This window comes from Pteropus vampyrus, unplaced genomic scaffold (assembly GCF_000151845.1).
Source record: "Pteropus vampyrus isolate Shadow unplaced genomic scaffold, Pvam_2.0 Scaffold435, whole genome shotgun sequence".
Lineage (NCBI taxonomy): Eukaryota > Metazoa > Chordata > Mammalia > Chiroptera > Pteropodidae > Pteropus > Pteropus vampyrus.
The window spans coordinates 335,740-358,500 of record NW_011889216.1 but is presented as its reverse complement, the minus strand read 5'-3'; the positions used below and the strand labels follow the sequence as shown (position 1 = coordinate 358,500).

General features: G+C 38.1%; 2 protein-coding genes and 1 pseudogene across 3 annotated transcripts in view; 2 read left to right on the top strand and 1 right to left on the bottom strand.

The window, feature by feature from the left end:
• AKIRIN1 (akirin 1) overlaps positions 1–10,057 on the top strand; it is an 11,734-nt gene extending 1,677 nt beyond the window's left edge. Inside the window, exons 2-5 of the mRNA XM_011381337.2 lie at positions 2,556–2,696; positions 4,861–4,995; positions 6,324–6,395; positions 7,056–10,057. Of these exons, the coding sequence (XP_011379639.1) occupies positions 2,556–2,696; positions 4,861–4,995; positions 6,324–6,395; positions 7,056–7,066 (359 nt within the window). The 3' untranslated portion in view covers positions 7,067–10,057. The remainder of the gene's footprint in view (positions 1–2,555; positions 2,697–4,860; positions 4,996–6,323; positions 6,396–7,055) is intronic.
• On the bottom strand, positions 3,616–3,734 carry LOC111732232 (annotated as a pseudogene).
• A 4,494-nt stretch (positions 10,058–14,551) lies between the features above and the next one.
• Positions 14,552–18,103, top strand: NDUFS5 (NADH:ubiquinone oxidoreductase subunit S5). Of its 2 annotated transcripts, none has more exons than XM_011381334.2 (4): positions 14,552–14,706; positions 15,586–15,653; positions 16,150–16,367; positions 17,881–18,103. In XM_011381334.2, the coding sequence occupies exons 3-4, from the start codon at positions 16,152–16,154 to the stop codon at positions 17,983–17,985; spliced, it is 321 nt and encodes a 106-aa protein (XP_011379636.1). In that variant the 5' UTR covers positions 14,552–14,706; positions 15,586–15,653; positions 16,150–16,151; the 3' UTR covers positions 17,986–18,103. The 2 variants fall into 2 exon arrangements, with proteins under 2 accessions (XP_011379636.1, XP_011379637.1); XM_011381335.2 differs by having other exon boundaries at positions 14,582–14,730.
• Positions 18,104–22,761: the final 4,658 nt, after the last annotated feature.

Sequence of the window (22,761 nt, the reverse complement as noted above, 5' to 3'; positions counted from 1 at the left end):
GGTGTAGATGCCCAGTTAAAGTGATGTTTTGTTGTTGTTGTTTTTCTTCCACTACTCCTACCGATACCCAAAGATAGCCACATAATTTTTCTGGATCTCTCTTCTGCAAATAAAATTAATACTTGCCCCATCTACCTCGATGGATATTATGTAAATGATTTATTTCTTCCAATACCACCCTCTAGGCTAATTCTGTTACAGCAAATTCACATTACAGCAAATAATTAATAAATGATTGTTGAATGTATATGGAAACCTAAATATGGCAGAGTGCTATCTATAATGGGGTCACTAGATTTTTAATTAATCTTAAAATTTAATCTTTGCATAGATTATGCAAACTAACTTCTTGGACATTTTTATGTTAAAATATTTTATTTAAAATATTTGTTTCTTAATGCTTATTGGAATATGGTTCTGTGATGAAAGAAAGTATGAACAATTCATTATTCGATGCTTTGGCTTAAGAAAAGGATGCCTCTGGATTAAAAAAGGAAGAATGGGGTAGGAAATATTAGTTGCTATACAAATAGAAAGAATAAAGCCAACTAATAGAAAAGTGAATTTAAAAATCAGTGACTTCACTTTGTAACATCCTAGTTGTTACCTCAAGGGTTCTTAAGTTCTCTCAGAAATGGTCAAAAAACTATGTTTTAAAACTTCATTTAAAAAAAATGATATGTGTCTTTTTGTGGAAAGGGCCTATAAAATTAAGTATTTTATTGCTTAAATGAGTGAGGTGGATACCAAGCATACAAGAGGCTTGCTGACTTCATGGATATGTCTGTAAACATGGAGTGAGTCTAGATGCAAAGCAATTAATTGCTTGTGACCTGAGGGTTGGGGAATAACTTGCAGATTGAGGTAGCATTTTAGCTCGGTCTTAATGTTGTGGCTCCCCATTGCAAGGAAAGCAAAACTGCTTGAGCAAAGGCCAGAATACCCACAAATTCAGGTTAGTTTAATGCAACTGGGTTGTAGTGGGAGATGGAACTGGAATAATAATGGGCTTAGTCTGATATAACTTGGAAGAACAACCTCATAATAATGGGAGGCAAAGATTAAAATTATTCACTGTTAAGAAGAAAATGCCTTTTCTTATTTCATGTGGCCTTGAAAAGAAAATCACCTCTGCTTCCTTATTTTTCTCTGTGCATACCATGTTTAGATTCTTGGACTTCCTAGTCCTTCTACCAGCCTCAAATTTGTATCTTTACATTTGCTCACTTTGCCATACAGGAGACAAGTTAGAGGTTTATCAAAGGCCTTCTGTTCTCACGAGAATTGTCCTCATACTTGTCCTTTCTTGTTTCAAGTCTTTGCAGTTCCTTACAATCTTGTATCGTATCTGGCAAGTATATACTTGGAGAATAATACATTTTAAAGATGAAACAAAGACTTCATAAAGTCAAGGATCTAAAATATGAACCTCATAGTATTAAAAGAAAGCTTCGCTTCTACTATTTTGTTCCAGTGTTTAGGCTGGGCGTTACAGAATTTAGCGATAAATGGAGCAACCGTGAGTTCATGTCAGTTCCTGGGCTGTACCATCACTCATGGAATTATTAATATCTTTGATTTTGATTCTCACAACTTTATTGGACAGGCATTTAACATTTATATTGCAGAACTAGCCTAAGAGTCTGAATGACTTCCCAAGGTCATAGTCACACAGCTGGGAAGAAGCAAAATAGCATTGTTAACACTTCCCCCATTAAAAAAAAATATGGCTATAGCAAAATATAAATTAGAATAATGTGAGTTGAGGGGCTGATAAATTTTTCTGGCTATTGTTTGATAAGGAGGCTTTAATATCTGGAAAGTGAATATATATTCTGCCACAAAATTGCAAAACTTGAAAACCATATTCTTCCAGATTCTTTGTTGTCTCTAGGAGTGTACTTCAAAGTGGTTAGTGATTTGTGTATCCTGGACTCCTTTTAATAATGTTAAATTTGGTTTGTGATTACCTTCACTCAGAATAGTAATCTGAATCCTACCAAATATTGCCTCTTACAAGATCAGAAAATTTGTAAGTACAGATCATCAATTCCAAGCAACAAATCTCAGGGCTTCCCCTGTCTGTGAACATAGTAATTTCTACTTTCCTATTCTCTAAAGATCTTGAGTCCCAAACAAGATGAGAGCTTCACTGTTAGAAGGTCTTAGGTGGTAAGAGACTCACCTCTAATGCTCCAGTTTGTGAAATTGTGCAACTTAAAGGAGATTAAAAAAAAAAACAGCTCCCTCTTAGGTTGAAGGGTTTTTTTTTCCTCTTGTAAGTTGTTCTAGTTAATCCTATAGCAAACAGCAGATCTGGTCTTCATTGTTACAGGAAACAAGCAAAGGGAACTGTCTGGGTAGCTTATGCCAAAATAGCTGCTATTCTCTGTATTGCTGAAATAGCAACAATAAGAGGGCACACTTCGCGGGTTCTAGGTGGAGTGCTTTATTCAGTATAAACATTTTTCTTGTTAATATTTATAACATGGGAGGGATAAGAAGTTTGAAGAAATGACAGAGTGAATGCTCAGATTTGTTTCTTTTTTATTTAGAGCAAATTTTTCAGAATATAAAACAAGAATATAGTCGTTATCAGAGGTGGAGACATTTAGAAGTTGTTCTTAATCAAAATGAAGCTTGTACTTCAGAAAGTCAGCCTCACTCCTCTGCACTCACAGCACCTAGTTCTCCAGGTAAGCACACTTTAGTTTGCACAACGCATTTAAGGTTTGTAAATGATATTAAAATGATTTTCTAATCTAGAATTGATTTTGTCTAAAGTAATAAAATTTGTAAAGTGTATGTATTATATTACTACTAATAAATACTTTAAAACCATAGAGTCATGAAATTGGAAAAGACCTTAGATTGATTTGATTGGGCTTCCATCCACCCAATGCAACAGTACCCTCTATAATTGCAGCGTCTGATACCATAGCCACTAGCCACATGTGGTTGTTTCATTTTAAATTAATTAAAATTTAATAAAATTTTAACATTGTTTCTCAGATGTAGTAGCCACATTTCAGGTGCCTAGTAGCTACATGTAGCTGTTGTATTAGCACAACTATAGTACATTTATGTCATCGAAGAAAGCTGTGTGACTGCATTGCTGTATATCATTGACAAATGGTTAGAGAGGATGTGCTCAAAAATAGAATCTTGGGGTTGGAGTGAATCTTCATGGTCATATAGTTTAGCCACCAGTCTTGCCTGCCATATCCTGCAAAGAGTCGACAAACATTGCTTGAACGTCTCCAGAAGTGGTGAACTCTGTCTCCTTTAACAGTAGAGGAGTTTATTTGCTCACAAAGTATTCCACTTCTTATTAGTTCTAAGAATTAAAATTACCTTGATTAAAAATTGTCTCTTTGTAGAACACAAATTGGGATTGGCCAGGAGCTAGAGGAAGAGGGAAATGGGGGAGAAACGGCTTCATTGTTAAAGGGTGTTACTTTGGAATAGTAGAAATGTTTGGAAACTAGATAGAGGTGGTGGTTGTACAACATTGTGACTATACTAAATGCCATCAAATTCGTCACTTAAATAGTTAATTTTATGTGAATTTCACCAAATTAAATATTGATCGATTGATTGATTGATTTAATTTTATGCCTATAGCACCTGGTATTCCTAGGTGCTTTCCCACCCAAGTACTAACCAGGCGTGACCCTGCTTAGCTTCCGAGATCAGATGAGATTGGGCACATTCAGAGTGGCATGGCCGTAGACTCAAATAATTTTTAAAATTGTCTTATAACCCAAAGGTTTTGACTGTGGAACAACATCCTTTCTAACTGCTCTTGCACATACACGAATGACAGACCTTTCAGTGGTAATAGTTAGCAAGTCTCCATTTTCTCTCAAGATTTTAATAATATAATTTTGAAGTAATAGAATATGTTATGGGTAGAGGAGCAATTACAAATAATAATTGGCTAGATGTTTTGGTCAAGTTTCATTTGTAGAGAAAAAAATTTGATTTAAGCAAAAAATAAATTTCAGGGTATTAAATAGTTTAGACACTAAGAATCAAAGAAACAGGTTCCAGGCTAAGCTTTAAAGAACAACTCAGAACTGGGCTATCAATGGAGCTGCTGCCTTTATCATGAGCAGGAAGTCGATTTTCATTTTTTCTGGCATTCCAGTGGATAATTTGGTTCCTACTTACTATCTTTTGAACATTTCACTCTTCTCAGCCTAGATTCAAAAAGGGATCAAGGATGAGATTTGTAGTGCCTTAGTGTCTCCATTCATACTTCAATGACTTTGCTAACAGTTTTTCATATTAGGCAAGTCACTTGGTCTCCTAAGTGTCAAAATTCTAACCTTTTCCTATCAGAATCACCTGTGGAACTTAAAATATGCCCAAGCCCTACCCCAGAATTAAATCAGAATGTGTATCTTTTTGTTGTTAATTTCACAGACAATTATGATGCACCACCTTGGTTAAACATAGATCTAGATGTTCTCAAAGCATCTGGGTAGTTCTTGTGCTGTGACTCTACTTTCTCTAATCCAGAATAGAGGCTTTATGTCATCTTTAAACTTTTTCTTCTTGTCCTTTACCAAATGTTCCCTGAATCTGAGCTCAGGTTGTTGTGGCATCAGAACTATTTTTCTCTATGCAGATCAGCTAGTATACCTGGATACATGTTGTTCCTCCTACTTAACTTACTTTTGTCCTTGCTTTGTAAAACAAATGTCAGAAACTCAGAAAAATTTGTGAAAATATTCCATGTAAAGTAGTGGAAAATATCATATTTCTAAACATTTTTTATATCTTAGGACTATTTGTAGGATGTTAGAACCTTAGAACTAAAATTTATTATGTAAACTAGATTTGTCTTTTGGCCAGGTTCCTCCTGGATGAAGAAAGACCAGCCCACCTTTACTCTCCGACAAGTTGGCATAATATGTGAGCGTCTCTTAAAAGATTATGAAGATAAAATTCGAGAGGAGTATGAGCAAATCCTCAATACCAAACTAGCAGGTAGGCTGAGGCAGTGGCTATGCCATTGTTAATGAGGTTCAGTGAGTATTAACCCCAGTTAAGTAAATGGTAATATAGGAGTAGGACATTCTGCAAGAAGGTTTAATGAGTTATATTAAGTTACTCCCCTTGATGGTTCTAAACATTTTATTTATATTTTATATGGGAGGACTTTTCATTTACATTTCTAAAATAAGATAAACCAAGCTTTTCTGTTGAGAATTTCCCATATGAACAAAGGCATTGAGTGGGTTATTTGGGCTAGCTGGCCTGTAGACTGGTGGTTAAGATAGTGCTGACCCTCAACAGGTGGTTGGGAAGCATGGTTTATAGTCCAGTGTCCCAACATAATCAGACTTCCTGGTGGGAGTCACTTTGTGGATGTGGGAAGTCAGGCACCCTATGATTTGGAGGTACATTAAAGTTTGAAAAGCACAGGTCAGGAAAGAACAAAGGGAGTGATTAGTGATGGCCACAAGTTAGAGCCTTTTGTGAAAGGAAGGGATCTAAATCAGGAGTAAGAAGTACCTGTTTAGTGAAAGAGAACAGTGTTATGAGCAGAGAGAGGTTTGAGGCAACATCGTCTTCTGGTAACTTGTTTCCTAATCTGGTGACCCACCACATGGTTCCTCAGAATGTTAATAAGTCTGCTTGAAAGTGGGAACTGTTGGTTTAACAACAGAGTTAAATGGATTTCTTTATAGTAGACCTTTTTTGATCTTTTAATATACCAATGTGTATTATAAGAAGAAACTGGTATGTCATTCCCCTCTCCTACCCCCCTCCCAAATTATTCACACCAGCTGGCTCTAAGTCACTTTTGTGTTCACAGATGTCAGACAACCTTCTGTCTAATGAGTTTCCCTTTAGGAAGGTTCTTCTGTGGAACTCTACAATTAGGTATTTTCTCTTAGATTTATGGTCATCCCACCTCTTTCACTCAGTATGTGTGTTGAAATTTATAGCATGATAAAGTGCAGAAAAGAGCTTCAAGCTTCAGGTCATATAGGCGATGTCCTAAAATTTTCTTGTCTGTGGTAGTGAGCATATCTGTCTGTATCTTGGAAAGCCATTAGTAGGAAATAGAGTTATGGCAGGGGCAAGATTATTAGGAAAATGTTATGTTATAGATGATCGATAACCAAATCTAAGAGCCAAGGTTTGGCTCTGGGATCTAAGAGGAAGTAACAGATATCAGCGTGACTATTGTAAGGAGGGCCTGAGAATGGATGAATTAAACAGAGAAACTAGATGTAATCCTGACACTTGATTCTTGAAAAACTGGGGTGAGTTACTGGGGATAGTATATAATGTCTTTCCCCTCACAGAACAATATGAATCTTTTGTGAAATTCACACATGATCAGATTATGCGACGATATGGGACAAGGCCCACAAGCTGTAAGTATTACCAAGTTTTTCTTTGAATTTCCCAACTCCCAAGAGCAAAAATTTGAAACTGAATACCTTATATCCTAAGAGCAAAAAGACCCTATGAAGTAAAATAATAGCTATCATGTAAAGAATACTTACATGCACAGCACTGTGCTGAGCTGTTTAAATCCTCACGAAGTTTAAATTCATCCACAATAACCCTATGAGGGAGGAACCATTAAATTCATCCACAATAACCCATATGAGGGAGTGGTAAAGATAGCACTCAAAGAAGTTAATAATTTGTCCAAGCTAGTGGTTCAGCCAGGGTTGAAACCTAGGTAGTCTGACTCCAGTGCCAATTTATTACGTGGCCTTCCCCTGGAAAAGTAGTTTCAACTGTTAATTTATGGAAGTTGATTTTTTTAGGGTAACTTATCAAGTGTATGGTCAGAATTTCTTAATTCTAAACATCTTGGAACTACTAGTTACTCAACGCATAATCTATAAATAGCTGTATATCTAAACAAAACAACCGAGCCAGGTTTCTTAAATTCTTGAGAATTTAAGTGATGACCCATATCCTTCATGCAGTTTATCACATTTACCATTAGTTAATATTTAAAAAGCACAACACTATATTTTTTACTATTCTTACACTCTTTTGTTTTTAATCCTACTTTATAGATGTGTCCTGAAGCTTTCTTGCATATCTGGGTACCAGGTTTGACCTCAAGAGACGGCTGCTGTACACTTTTTGCAACTGGTTTGATATCACATTTCAACTCCAACTTTGCATCCTGAGAACACTTAAATGTTTCTGCAGGTCCATTTTATACAACTTGAAAGACCTTAAAACTTTCTGGTTGCCACAAGCATATCTTTCTTTTCTGCTCATCCAATAAACAGCTGTGCCCTACTGTGATAGATTTTCCAAACAATACCTGGAGCAGCAGTTTAGCAAAATATGCCCTCAGTGGCACTCAACAAATGGAGTTTCCCCAAGCACAGTTCTGTAAGAAGTGTGTGTGAGAGTGTGTGTATATGTGTGTATGTGTATTTTAAGTTATTATTTGTATTGTGCAAATTTTTTTGATCTTGGGGATCCTGGCTGTGAATTTGATGCACGACAATTATGGTTAAAAACATTTGCTTGATCTACAGAAGATCATTAATGTTTTGTGACCATATAAGTTGTAACAGTGGGTTGTTTTATGTGTAGGTATTACTGTTAAATACAGGGACTGTTTCCAGGCACAGAATATGAATCATACGTTAGGATGGACATTAGATGTGATTATGATGACATAGCTCTGTGGTCCTAGGTCTACAGATGTGTGGTGAGGAATTAGAACCAACCGGAGACGGGCCGTTTGACACATGGACTCTGCCTAGCCGTGTTAGAAAAATACTTTGACTCCAAGCCTTAAAATACCCACATGGAGTCTGTGCTCACCTCATTCACACAAAGAGCTCCCCTGGACACTGAACCTCTGAAAAGAAAAAAAGTCTCCCCAGAATCAGGAACATCTGGGTTTGCTTGGGAGCATACCATAGGTTGAGCACGGGGCTGGGCCAGGCCCCGATGGCACTGCTACTTGGGAGGAGCCACTTCACCTTTGTATCAGTTATCACAGGTAGATTTGGATCCTTTGGTCAGCTTCCCCCAAATTCTTTTGACAGGTGTCCATGTTCAACTGCTTGATCTTTGTTTTGGCAACCCCCTACCCGAAGTTGCTTACAGACTGTTCTTCACCTTGTTTGTAAGGCTGAGGAACAGAAAGTAGCCTCTGTTTTGAGGAGGTGGAAGTTAAGTACACATTTATTTTTTACTGTGACTTGTTCAGGACCACATTTTACAAATGCCTTGTTTCATTTATTGTTTCTGGAAAGGAAAGTTCTATTAAAATTGTTTTAGTTCGAATATAGAATAGTTTTTTTTTTTTTAAATTAGGGCTTATTTTGAAAAATTCTGAGTTTAATTCAAATGTATGCCAATACCTTCCAAAGTAAGGTAACATTCGGTGACAGTTCTGATGAGATGGCTTAGAGAAATTTCTGGGATATTCACATTGGAAGATTCCTTATTAATGAATGTCTTTGACTTAAATCTAACCAAAAACTGCAACGTTATTCTTTGTACATTTTCATTATATAGTGTTAACAAGCTTAGTTGCAAACAAATAAAATACTTAAGCTATTTGTTTACCTTGCCTTCTTAATACTGTGATAATGTTTATTAAAATAATTTATGTGAGGCTGCTATATCCATTTCCCTTGTTCAACACTACATTTAAGAGTTATAGACTTTTTTTTAAATCCCAGCAGTGATCTTTTGATAATTAAAGAATTATTATACTTCATATTTGAAGGGCAGTTTGTTTCATCTCTTCTCTTTCCAGGGTAGTCACTTGTTCCTGGAAGAGGCGCATAGCAGTGGCAGTAATGGGAGTGGCCTTACAGTGGGATAGTCACACCAGAACAAAGGAAGGGCAGCTGTAGGGGCCATCGGAAGTCCTGAAGGATAGACCAGGAATAGGGAATGCTGCCAGACCGAAGTCTTGTTACAAATCAGTGTGATATGCCCACTCACTATTGCAAGTGTCGGCCCCATTCCTCCTAAGTGGCTTCTGGCTGGAAAGTAGAGTGAGTTTCTATAAGGAAAATAACAGGCTGTTGTATTATGATATGATTGCCCTTTGGACCACAGGATAAGACCACACCACCATGGCTGGGTTTTAGGATCTCCTCCAAAGGGACTAGACATGTTTACTGTTTTAAGACATTTCCTAGGACCTGTCTTATGGGGACCTGTAAGGTAGGTCTTAAAGACTAGCAAAAGGATTTCCTGCTAGATCTTGATTTCTAGGACTTGAATTTAGGGACATTCCCAGGTAGAGAAGTGTCTTTGTCCCATGGACATATGCCCAGGGAAGAAGTAAACCTACAGAGATCTATAAGGATGGACCAGAACCTGTGGTCACAGAACAGCCATATCTAGTGAGCTAGTTAATTTTTTTTATCATTTTAATTTTATTTGTTATCTTTAGCAAAGTCTTAAGCTTAAGGGGAATGAAAGGAGTAAGTGTCCCTGCCTAGGTCAGAGGGTACAGCAGAGTTCCAAAGTTCTGAGGCAGCAACAATTGTTAGGAACTCCCCAAGGAGAAAGAAGAACGTTAGGAGATGTAAGAATTTGGGCCAACTTCCATACATGGTGAGTCTTCTCTGCCCACCAGGAAGGATTGCTTGGCTAATATTGTAGTTAAAGGAATGGCCTTCAGATGTTTGTAGCCCTAGGGTTTAGTCTGCTCTGCCATTAACTTGCTATGTGAGCCTTGCCAAGTTACTGAACTTTCTGAGCCATAGTTTCCTTATCTGTAAAACAAGGGTAATTGTATGTACATCATTGGGTTTTGTTTTCAAATGCAAGATTATATTAAATAGTCCATGTAAAGAAAGTATTTAGCACAGCTTGGGATATAGAATATACACTTGAAAATGTTACAGTAGGTTTCTTTCAGTGGTCTTCATTAGCTCGGAAGACCTAAATCTTCCTTTCAACAGCAGTGATTCTCAGCTTTCCGGTATGAAGAGCCCCTTGTTAACATCAAAGTTTCACATTCTCTTATTAGAATTTGTACTTTTAAGTGTTTGACTAAGAAAACAATAAAAGATGAATGACAAATGAATTCAGTGATGCCTTTCAGTGAATCTGTATTTTGTTATTCACTATATCAGAGATCAGCAAACTGTGGCCTGTTTTTGTAGATAAAGTTTTATTTGAACATTGCCACACCTGTGAGTTTGCATGTGGCTGCTTTCACACTGCGACTCCAGAGACGGAGACAGTATGGGCCACAGAGTTGAAAATACTCTTTGGCCCTTTACAGAAAAGTTTGTGGGCCCCTGTAGCATTGATATGCATTTGAAAAAGCCCACAAACAAGGTCAACTCGATACATCATGGATTGGTGGACACATGCCCTAATTTATCATTCCTAGGGGAGTTACACCTCAGATTGAGGTATGATGAAAAAATCCACTGCTTACAAGTGAAAACATTGCCAAAGCGAGGTACAAAAAAAGCTAATGAACTTTATAGAGCAGTAATTCAAGGATGGAGACAGCATACTATTGGAGGTGGGGGAGGTTTACAATGACTAGTTATTTCATCTTTGGCCTATTTGAAATTCTAGATACAAAAGTGGTTTATGAGGATTTTGTTTTTACTAGAAGATAACATGAGTTTAAAGATAATTGACTTGTTCATAAGGAATGATGACTTCTCTGCTGCCCTGGCGAGTCCTTTAAAATAGCTTCAGAGAGTCCTACAGTCTTCTGTAGCTACAGTGAAACTGGACCTTGGATAAGGTGAACACCTTCAGGAAGAAAGGAGCAAGTTTATCATACTTTCAAATAATTGGCACTTCATCGGAGGGAAGGTGTGATAACTTTTTCTAAAATTTCAAGACCTGAAGACTTCATGGGTCTCTTGTTTTTACTGATTGTTGTTGATAGTATCTTGTCTCTTTTTTTGCCAGGTTATCTGTGAGTATATTTGGAAAGTTATTTGTAGAAATAAAGAGGACAAGGATGAGGTGTCTACCTCTATGAAAGATTTGCTGCCTGTGCCTGAGAATATTACCAAACCTCCTTAATTCAGATCAAAGGTTGGAGGTTCCCTAGATCATCCAGATGGCACACAACTAGGTATCAGGTCCATGTGAGGACTGGTTTTTGTTTTACCCGTATCTCGAAAGTGTAATACTTAAATCCTAGCTTTAAGGTATCGGTGGTGGGAGTTCCCACCTTTAATTGGCCTTAGGTTTTGATTTTTGTCCTCTTCAGTCTGTGAGCCTCTAAAAATGCATCTCAGGCTTCTTCCAGATTGATAAATGCCTTAAGGGAAAGAACAGCTTTGAGTTCTATGCTCTCTCGGTTCGCTGATACAGATTTTGGCTCAGTAATTCCTCATTACCTAGTTAGACTTTTTATGCTTTTAAGAAAATGATTTTTATATTTCTGCTGCTTTTTAGTTGGACTTAGCAGTAGGTTGTTCCAAGTTTCCTGATGCTCAGTTTCAAGAAATGCAAGTTTCTATGTACTTTTTGCTCATCGGAGCTATTGTCTGTGAAGGCTGTTAACCTGGTTTGATATTCAATATTCCTTTGTGTTAATGGGAGTTAAGTTGAGAAAGACATGTTAATATTGGCTTGGAGTTTTTTCAGTCATTCAAGCATTACCGATATCTTCTAAGTTCTTGATAAGTGTTTACTGAGCGCATACTATTTGCCAAGTACTGTTCTGGGCCCTAGGGCTATACCACTGAGCTCAACATATAAGGTCCATGCTATTGTGGTATTTACATTCTTGTGAGGCAAAATAGGCAAACTAGTAAACAGGTTCATTTAATATTTAAAAGTGTCAGAGGAAAATGGCAATAGGAGTAACTAGATGCCTAAATTGGATTGTAAGGATCTTTCTGAGGAGATGTACTAACATAGCACTTCATTTTAGCACTTCATTTTATGCCTTTCTAAAGCTGTATAATGCTTTATGTATCTACATGACTCTTCCATTTTTAGTGGCTCTTAGAGCTCTTAGTAGCACCTTGAGTTATTATCTAATCCCTCTTGGTTCCTAAATGAGCGACTAAATGAATTAGGGGGCTCCTCTCCTTTTCCAGACAGTGCACTGCCTGAAACTCTTTCCCTTAACTCTCAGGTCAAGTAATTTTAAGCCTTCTGCAGGTTGTCTTTTTGTAGCCAGGGTAAGAGATGCAATCTACTCTAGAGAAGCTCACACTGTAAGTAGAAATATGATAAAACTTGCTTTGATAAGTGTTCTGTGTATCCGGAGAACGAGCGAGCAGGGTGTTTCATGGGGAAGGATACTCAGCTGCCCTGGCAGGTTTCCTCCAGGTAGTTTAATAACCCTGATCTGAAAACCATATTGGTCTACAAAGTCAGACTCCAGTGTGCTAAATTATGATGAGAAATACGTTCAGCTGTAGCAGACTGCCTCATTGGCCTTAATAGTGTGTTTTCTTCATGTAATCATACCACTTGGGAAGCCTAATCAAAGCTAAGAGGCAGCTCCACATATCAGAATGGGGGGAGTGAATTCTAGGCATGGAGTGTTTACCAACATCGAGTTACCTCTGCCACTGTGAGCCTGACACAGACTTCCTCTCCACTTCACTTTGCTTCAGTGGTTCCTGATTCTGTTGCACCTCTAACTTGATATTTCCTCCATCCCCAAATGGCATTTCTTTTTTAAGTTTAAACGATCACTCTGGTTTCCATTATATTCTAAAACCCGTTACTTTGTCTTTCAGGTTTGCTTATTGGTTTTGTTGCCTCTACCTTACAGCTCTGGGCTTGCAGGTGAGGGTCAGGGGGGAAGTGTACAAACTCACTGACTTTCCCAAATGTGCTAGGATCCATGAGCTACCCAATTTACTTAAATTTGTGTGGCAGTGGTATCAGATACAGGCCTAAAGTTCCCAGTGTGCTAAATGATAGATAGCCTATCTATGGAAGGGTAGTGTTAATGCTTTTCTCAGGTTATGACTCAGAGGTATGTAAACAAGAGGAAATCCTACCGGTCAAAGACAAAAGTCCCATGAATGGAGACCTAGGGGGCTTCAGACAGCCTATGACAGTCTACAGCCCACACTCACACAGCAGCTGAGGCTAGTTTTCAGAAGGATGGGAATGGGTGCCTTCAATTCCCACGCTCTTTATGTTTTAAAGGTGGAAACAATGCTATGTTTGGGAAGAACAGATCGCAGCGGTGAATGCCTAGTGTGCCATCAGGTCTCTGAGCCTCAGTTTCCCAAATAGAAAATGGAAGAAGCAACCGCTCAGGCTTGCCTCCCTGTGCATAAAATCCTTTAATTTTGTTGTAAAATCACACTTCCACGAAGCAAAGAATCTGCAAAACAGTGGGAAGGTAAAGGGGAAGAAGGGAGTAGAGGAGAAGGGGGCAACAACCCTCCTTGAGTTACATCAGAGTAAATGCAATCCAAAAGGGCTGGTGTGATCACCATAGCAACAGTGCAGGCTCAGTCAGGGATGGGGTTTCTGGAGATTGTAGTTTCCCAAAATTTGTGGTAGAGGAAGACCTTATACCAACATCCCTCACACCCATACTGACGCAGGAATTTGGCATGCAAAAATGGAGATGGTGTGGAAATGGCGTCATTCCAAAGGAGTGGGGGAAGGGGGGAATCAAGGAGACTGGATGGCAGGACTTTTACTGTAATACATTGGAACAACCGAGTTCCTGGTTGGGGCATTAGGCAGGGAATTATGGACCATGAGGTTGGAAAGGATTGGAAGGTTGGACTTCTCTAAACCATTTTAGGAGCACATCACTTGAAAAATTTCTTGCTCAACCTCTACATAGATATTTACAAGTTATATATACAACTGCAGTGATGTAATGCACTTTATAAACATAAAAATGGCAATTAAAAAAGGTTAAAGATATTCCAGTATCTTCTTCCCACACCTGCAATGTATCATCGCACACACCCTATGGTACTAATACATACACTCCACTTGCCGGGGGTAGGGGGCGGGGTGCGGGGAGGGCGGGGGAGCTGTAGTCAAAGGGAGCCACTGGAGGTTTTGAAACAGGAGGGTCATGGTGTTCGTCGACTTTGACGAATCCGCGAACTTGAGAAGCTGAGACATCAGGGAACTAAGATTGCCTTAGAATGCTTTCCACGTTCCAGGAACCGCCTCTGCTTTACATAGCATTTATTTAATCCCCAAAGCAACCTTACGCTGTAGGTATTATTAATATCTTTAAGAGAATATTTTTATCTTAAGGAAACAGGCATAGTGAGGTTAAGAAACGTTCCCAGGGTGAGACACAAGTGGCGAAGCCAGAATGTGAACCCACCCGGCGTGGTGGGCCCACAGTACATGAGCTTAACCTCGCTTGGAGAGGCGGAGGGGACACTTTTTTATCTCGTGTGGCTTTCGTCAAGTCTCTCACAAGTCAAAGCTGTCGCGAGAGTGCTAGGCACAGCGCGAGGAGGCAACAGGAACTGAAAAACCACTCGGCCGCCTCTAACCCAGCTTTTTAGGGAAGGTCAGTTTATCCACACAGTCAATGTCTCCAGAGGTCAACGCACGCAACCGCGCAGACGCAGATCGACGGACTTGGTTCCTATGGTTTCCGGGGCGAGACGGCGGAAGGAAGGTCTACTCCCGGAGTCGCGCTGCAAGCGTCGCGCGGCGGACCTTCTTTGCGGCAGCTCTCGGTGTCCCAAGCAGATCATCCCCTATCGGCGGCCTGCGAGGAGGCAAGGGCACCGGAGGTGGACGGTAGGGCCTGCATATGTCTGCGGGGTAATTTAGCTTGCGGAGCTTTCTTCCGCGATATCTTTAACTAATTTCCTCTTGGCTTGCTGGGTGTCCATTCTCCCTGGCCCGAGCTCGGGGCGTATTTTCCGCTTTCCCAGGTTCCTTTGTCCACACAGCCAACGTCACCAAAGCCTGTAGACCGCACCTTTCCAGGGTAACTTAGATTTCTGCGGGACTATTGCGTTGGCATTCTGTTCCTTGACCTGAAGCCTACGCTCCTTGTCCCGGCTTTCAAGGCCCTGCGTGATTTCTGCCCTACCCACCGCTTCAGCTCATTTCGTTCTCCCAGACTTGCACTCTGCGCTCCAGCTACGTTTGGGTCCTTAGTGTCCCCCAGACATACCCAGTACCTCCGGCTGTAACTCGTGCTGTGCCCTACTGGAATACTCTGCCCACTGACCTTCACTTGGCAGATTCAACCCATCTTAAAAGGCATTTTCAAGTTTCCTGGGCAGAGTTGGTGTTGTGTTCCTTCCTTGGGATTCCCCATTCGCTGTGTATCTTATCCTAGCACTTACATTGCAGCTGCTTCTTCCATCCCAGTGCCTGAAACGTTATTACTCAGTAAATCACTGAAGGAATGAATTCACCTGTAAATCTACCAATCATACATAGCTGTATTGGCATTTTTGTGTGTGCTTCCTTCTAGTCTTCTTTTTCAGACAGTTTTTCTTTGGCATTATTTTGTAGTCCTTTTCTTCATTTGATATTAAAATGTATGTTCCATGTATGTTATCTTTTTTCCCCAATATCTATCATTATCTACTTAGTAGATACTGGGTTTAATTATCCGTTTATTGTTGCACACTCAAGTTATTTGAAATTAATTTTTTTCAACAGGCAATTACTGAATCCCTACCTGGTCCCTGCCCTTGCAGCATTTATTGTCCAGTAGGAGAGACATTCAGGTAAATAGTCCATTACGGTGGCATACAAAGCACTCTGGGAAGTTGAGAATGATATACTATCAGGAGAAGGGACACTAGCGTCAGGATGGCTTTTCGGGAGAGGAGTCATTTAAGTGATAATGAATAATATAAAATGTTTCTATGCTTATGCTTTTTTGTTCTTATCAGATCTTTCTTCAGATCTGTCTGAAAGAATTGGGATTATTGAATCAAAACAAATTTTTTGACTTTGATAAAAATGACTGTCAATAAGAGAGGATTTTTATGCATTGTTTTTTAGTTCTAGTTTTCTTTTCCTTGGGTTTCACGAAAGCACAGAAATTATTTATCTACCATAAACTGAAGAATCTAATGAAAAAATGGTGAAAAGAAATTGGGAGAATAGTGTAAAATATCTTTCTAGAGGGCTATTTTTCATAGTTATTTCATTTTACTTAGAAATTTCTCATTCAATTGCACTTTTTTGACATTATATCTTTTTTATCTTCCATTTCAGCCATGCCTTTCTTTGATATACAGAAAAGGCTGGGCGTTGACTTAGACCGCTGGATGTCAATCCAAAGTGCTGAGCAGCCTCACAAGCTTTCATCTCGGTGCCATGCTTTTGAAAAAGAATGGATAGAATGTGCACATGGAATCGGTTTTATCCGCGCGGAGAAAGAGTGCAAGATAGAATATGATGATTTTGTAGAATGTCTGCTTCGGCAGAAAACGGTGAGGGAGTGATGGAGATGAGAGCTGAATTACTTCCTTATTTCTTTGGGGCTATTTTCAGTGTTTTTAATTGGTCATTGGGTAATGACTTGCCCAGTGTGAATTGGCAAGACTTTTGTGGTGAAATGCCTCTACTTAGATACCATGTCAAGGAAGTCAAATGCCTTCAGATCTGAGGAGGACCTGTTGTTCTTAGTGTCCTTCTTCATCTCACATATTTTCCTTAGCATTGTACCTTGCTGTAGCCATCGGATTAGAAATTACATGTGTCTCTTTCTACTTTGCAGTAGGCCATAAAGCAAAGAATATCAACTAGTCTTGGATATTTGTCTTTGAAAATCTTTGGGTAAAAATCTTTCAAATTCATTGAACCCTCATTGGGTAAGAGGTTAAAACCTGGCAGGTCTCTTGGACTGAACCTGATATAACAATCTCTAGATTCATTTCTACTCTGGGGAAGATGGAGGTGTTAATGTGATTGCTTTAGGTGAGCCTAACCAAAAATGCAGGGGAAAGAGAGAATACTAACAGCATGGTGTCTGCCTCCTAAAGGGTTGAGTGAGTTGCTTAATATCTAGGGCCCTATTCTCCCTTAGAAAAAGTTTTGGATGTGGACTGTCGTTTTACCTATTTCTGTGCTCCAGATATAACAAATAGAAATGTTTCTATTACTCCTAATTCCTTAGAGTTTAGGAAGACAATTTAGATTTTCAGTTAAATTGATCACAAAGTTAACTGTATCAAAATTTAAAATTTCTTATCTTTTAACATCTGCTATTGGCATTTGGATAAAGTGAAGCCAAACTTGGAAGGAATGAGAGAGTGTCAGGTAATAATTTTGTATTGATCTCTGCAGGAATATTGATTACTCAGTGAGTAATATTATAGTGTAGTGTATATTATAGGACAGTGAATGGGTCATGGTTGGCCACCCACCAGCTGTTTAGTTCACAACATGTCTTAACTTCTCTTCTTGCAAACCTGTTATTTCTTGCTCAGATTAAGACTTTACTCAAGGAAAATTTACACCGAGAGGAGGCAGTGTGGTGATGAAGCAGAACTCAGGGCTCAACTAGTAATGACTAGTAGCTGAGCACATATCAGGTCTTTTATTTCAATGTGATAAAAAGAGACTTTATATTGTCTATTTCTGCATCATTCATACCCGCTGAACAGTCACCAGCAGCAGTGCCACCTTCACATAGAGAAGTCAGGAATACATATGTTGTGAGATGATCTCAGCTTTTAATATTTTAAAAGATTTTACTGTGCTCAAGTTTGCCTCTTGAAGGTTTTGGACCTGTATCTATTCGTTATTGTTTTTGTAAATACTGTATTCCCATATATAACAGGAGCATTTTCGTTATTAAAGACTCTGAGTTTCATTTCAGAGGCCCTCTAGGATGAAAAGCTTCTATAGTTTAAAAATGAAACCAATTTTCATTCAGTTTCTCCAGTGCTCACTCTCTGGTGCATATCTTCCCCTCGTTTAAATACTTTTTTCCTTTGGCAGATGAAACGTCTGAGCGCCATCATGAAGCAACGGGATAAGCTAATAAAGGAGGGAAAGTACACGCCTCCACCCCACCACTTGGGGAAGGAAGATTCTAAGCTCTGAGCAGAGCAGCTGCTGATGGCTGGGGCTGATTTTCTTGTTTATTCTTCTCCACTGGAAAGTTAACATACTGACAACCTCTTTGTTAAAGTGTCTAAAAATAAAGGATTGCTTCATTCTATTCTATTTTCTCCGGATCATACTTTTCTATAACAGATTGCAACCAATTTTTAAGTTTGGAAAAATGCCTCTACCTATGCCTTAAAAATTAGCATCTAGGGACTAATAAGTAAAATTTAATGAATGCTTAATATGTATGAGGTACTTTAAAAATGGTAACTCAACTTAAGAAGTTACAGTGTTCTTTAATGCTTTGATTCTGGTTTATTTTCCATGAAGTACAGATGGGCCGAGAGGGAGAAGCAGCAGAGACGGTGGTTGTGTGTTTACTATAAAGTCTGTGAAGTCTAACTGTAAGGCTAAGCAGATGTCCAGTTCAGATAATTTTGAAGAAGCACTGCCATTGTTTCCATTTTGCTATCTTACCTCAGTGGTATATTTATTAGTACTTTTAACTGACACATTTAGAAACGTGTTTAAAAGAAAAGTCCGGATGTAGAAGGAAAGGTATAAACCTTAGAAAATTAATATGTGTCGAGAATGTAATTGAAACCTCATATCCTGCAGCATTTTTTTTCCAACTTTTGTTATTATGGTAAAATATAACAAAATTTATTAACCACATTTAAGTGTCTGGTTCAGTGGCATTAAGTACATTCACGTTGTTGTGCAACCACTGCCATCCATCTCTTTGTACTGGAAAACTGAAACTGCCCATTAAACAAAAACTTCCCATTCTCCCCTCCAGTTCCTGGCAGCCATTTTTCCGTCTTCTATCTCTGTGATTTTGACTACCCTTAAGTACTTCATATGAGTGGAATCATACAGTATTTCTCTTTTTGTGACTGGCTTTTCTCACTTAGCATGATATCTTCAAGGTTCATCCATGTCATAACGTGTCAGAATTTCCTTTCAAGGCTGAATATATCCTTTTGTATGTGTATACCACATTTTGCTTATCCATTCTTCTCTTGATGGATGCTTTGGTTGCTTCCATGTTTTAGCTATTGTGAATGATGCTGCTATGAATATTGGTGTACAAATATCTCCTTGAGACCCTGCTTTTTATTCTTTTGAATATATACCCAGAAGTAGAATTGCCTGATATAAGGTAATTCTATTTTTAGTTTTTTAAGAAACTGCTATACTGTTTTCCACAGTGGTTATACCATTTTACATCCCCACTGAAATTGCACAATGTTCCAATTTCTCTACATCCTCACCAACACTTGTTATTTTCTGTTTGTTTGTTTTTTTTAATAATCATCTAATGGAAGTGACATGATATTTCATTGTAGTTTTGATTTCCCGAATGATTAGTGTTGCATCTTTTCATGTGCTTGTTGCCTATTTGCTTAATTTGTTTGGATAAATATCTTCAAGTCCTTTGCCTATTTTTGAATCTAGTTTAGTTGTTGAGTTTTAGGAGTTCTCTACATATTTGGGGTATTGATTCTTTATCAGATAGAGTCAACAACAGACCACATATACAAGGATGGTTTCATAAGATTATAATGGAGCTGAAAAATTCCTATCTAGTGACATTGTAGCCATTGTAACATAACAACAAACCTGGTATGAACAAACCTGAGCTGACAATCATAAAAGTATAGTACATATAATTATGCACAATATCTAATAGTTGATAATAAATGACTGTTATTTATGTATTTACTTTTTATTATTTAGAGCGTACTCCTAAAAAAATGTTTGCTGTTTAACAGAGTGCCATGTTATGCTGGCAGCAACCTCATGTATCATGTTTACTGCATCTCTTGTTTACATCATTTTCTCTTATGTTTGATTTAATCTCGTGTTGATTTATATATTTACTGTAACAACCTAAGTGTACACTGTTTATAAAGTCTATAAAGTCTGTAGTAGTGTACAGTAATGTCCTCAGCTTTCACATCCACTCACCACTCACTGACTCACCAGAACAACTTCCAGTCCTGTAAGCTCCATTTGTGGTAAGTGCTCTCTAAGGATGTATCATTTTTTAGTTTCTGTATGATATTTTTCCTGTACCTTTTCTATGTTTAGATATGTTTAGATGCACAAATACTTATCATTGTGTTACTGTTGCCCAAAGCATTCAGTACAATATAGATCTGTACAAATGCTGTATAGATTTATAGCATAGGAGCCATAGGCTATACCATGTAGCCTAGGTGTGTAGTAGGCTGTACCATCTAGGTTTGTGTAAGTGCACTCCATAATGTTCCCACAATGACAAAATCACATAATGACGCATTTCTCAAAACATAATCCTTGTTAAGTGGTGCATGATGTATATGATTTCCAAGTTTTTTCTTCCCTTCTGTAAGGTGACTTTTTACTCTGCTGATAGTGTCTTTAGATGTAGAAAATTTTTAAGTTTTTATGAAGTCCAGTTTGTCTCTTGTCGTTTTTGCCATTGATGTCATATCCAAGACATCAGTGTTTAGTGTTGTGAAGCTTTTGCCCTATGTTTTCTAAGTTTTATAGTTTTAGGTCATGGATTTATTTTGAGTAAATATTTTTAATATAGTGTTAGGTAAGGGTCCAACTTCATTATTTTGCATTTAGATATCCAGATTTGCAGCACCATTTGTTGAAAAGACTGTTTTCCTCATAATAGTCTTGGTACTCTTGTTAAAAATTATTTGGCCATATGTGTGAAGGTTTATTTCTGTATTCTCTTCTGCTAGTCCATATGTCTGTCTTTATGCCAGTTCCACACTGTTTTGATTACTGTAACTTAGTAGTAAGTTTTAAAATCAGGAAGTGTGATTCCCCAGCTTTGTTCCTTTCAAGACTCTTGGCTATTCAGTTTCTATATGAGTTTCTATGTAAATTTTAGGATGGGTTTTTTGTTTCTTCAAAAAATAATGGACTTTTGATAGAGATTGAATTGAATCTGTAGATCGCTTTGAGTTATATTGATGTCTTAATAAGTCTCAAGCCACGAACATAGGATAGCTTTCATTTATGTCTTTAATTTCTTTCAGTAGTGTTTTGTAGTTTTCATTGTACAACTCTTTCACCTATTTGGTTAGGTTAATTCCTAAGTTGGTTGGTTGTGTGGGTTTGTTTTTTGTTTTGTTTGTTTGTTTTTGCTGTTTTAAATGGAATTGTTTTTGTAATTTCTCTTTCAGACTGTTTATTGTTAGTCTTGCAGCATTTTGAGTAATATACATCAACAGTAGGGCTTGAAAATAAAATTCTCCTCAAAAGGAAAAGTACATTGTGTCCTAATCTCAAAATTGGAAATATGGGATTTGATTTGGCGTTTGACCAGGATCATCCTCATTCATTGTATTAAAGAGCAAATTTTTAGCCAAGCAGCATTTTCGTAAACAAATCACTTATCAATTGCAGTGGAGAAGCCAGCTGGAGTCCTTCCAGCAAAATTCTGTGCTATGGCCCTGTGTTAGATTTTTTTAAATTGTGCTCTGTACACACAAACTTCTGAATTTTTAGTCTCAGTGGCTTTAAATACATACATACTTATGGAAAATCAAAAGCCAATTGAAAATGCCAGAGAGGAAAGCAGAATATTAATCAAAGCTCAAAGTAGGTACATGCCCTTTCATTCAAAGATATCTTTTATTCCTGGGCTCTGGGTTGTAGAATGAAGGGAAGGTAAATCCTGTTAGATTGTATTTACCTACAGGTAAAACATGAGTGACCGGGAACACTTAATTTTGTTTGTTGAAAGCATTGCTTTGATGTCTTTATGGGATATCGAAAGCCTTCATTTACATCAGATAACCATAAACAGCTGTGGGACAAAGCAATCTAGCCTCTTGTCTTTGTATATGTAGTCAACTTTGTGCCTTTATAGTGGTTTTTTGTTTGTTTTTAGCAGGATTTTTTGTTTGTTTTTAGAAAGTAGGACAGCAATGTTATGAGCCAGTGAAAGCAAGAAGCCAGCTCCCCGACCCCTGTTCAATAAGAACAAGCATAGTTAGGACTGTATCTTTTTGACCACCTAGGTGGTAGAGAATGGAACTGAGATTGGGGGACGGGAGGGTGGGAAAACTGAGGTTCTTTACAATTGATGAGTAAACACTCTGAGAGGACAGGTTACTTACTCCTTTAAAATATCATGACTGTTGCCCTTGCTCCCTTCCTTCTTTGCACTCTGGTAAATGGGACTTATAACCCCTTTGACTTGTGCTTTTTAACCCTGACTGCCGCAACCAATACACAAGGGAGACCACTGTGTGTTTTGGCAACTACATTTAAAATGTTCATTTAATTTTTTTGTATAGGTAATTTATATGGTTCAAAGGTAGAAAGGATATGTAATGAAAAACCTCTCCCAGTGATCTAGTTCTCTCCCCCAGAGGCAACCAGTGTTTTTGATTATCCTAGAGATAATCTGTGCATATACATACACACTTTTTTTTGCCCTTTTTAAAACAATTGTTAGCAAATTGTGTACATAATTCCTGCATTTTGCTTTCTTCCCTTAATGTATTTTCAAGAATGTTTCATCGGGCACGTGATCTAATTGGAGCCAATAAATGAGACTTGCTTGGAATCCTGGAGAGGGAGGATTCCTCTGGATTTAATGCTGAGGATGTTTAAGTTCTGTAGATGCTTAAGACATAATTTACTCATTCAACTAACAAATATTTGTTAAGCACCCACTTTACTGTAAGAAGAGAAATACAAAGGTATATGCAATAGATAAAGAGGAGCAGCCAGGTTGAGAAATAAGAGAAAAACTGC

What these genes read in the sequence shown, in the direction of transcription:
- NDUFS5 (XM_011381334.2), top strand. Translation starts at nt 16,152, where the DNA reads ATGCCTTTCTTTGATATACAGAAAAGGCTGGGCGTTGACTTAGACCGC. An exon ending in GTCTGCTTCGGCAGAAAACG is followed by an intron (nt 16,368 to 17,880) that starts GTGAGGGAGTGA and finishes TTCCTTTGGCAG; the next exon opens with ATGAAACGTCTGAGCGCCAT.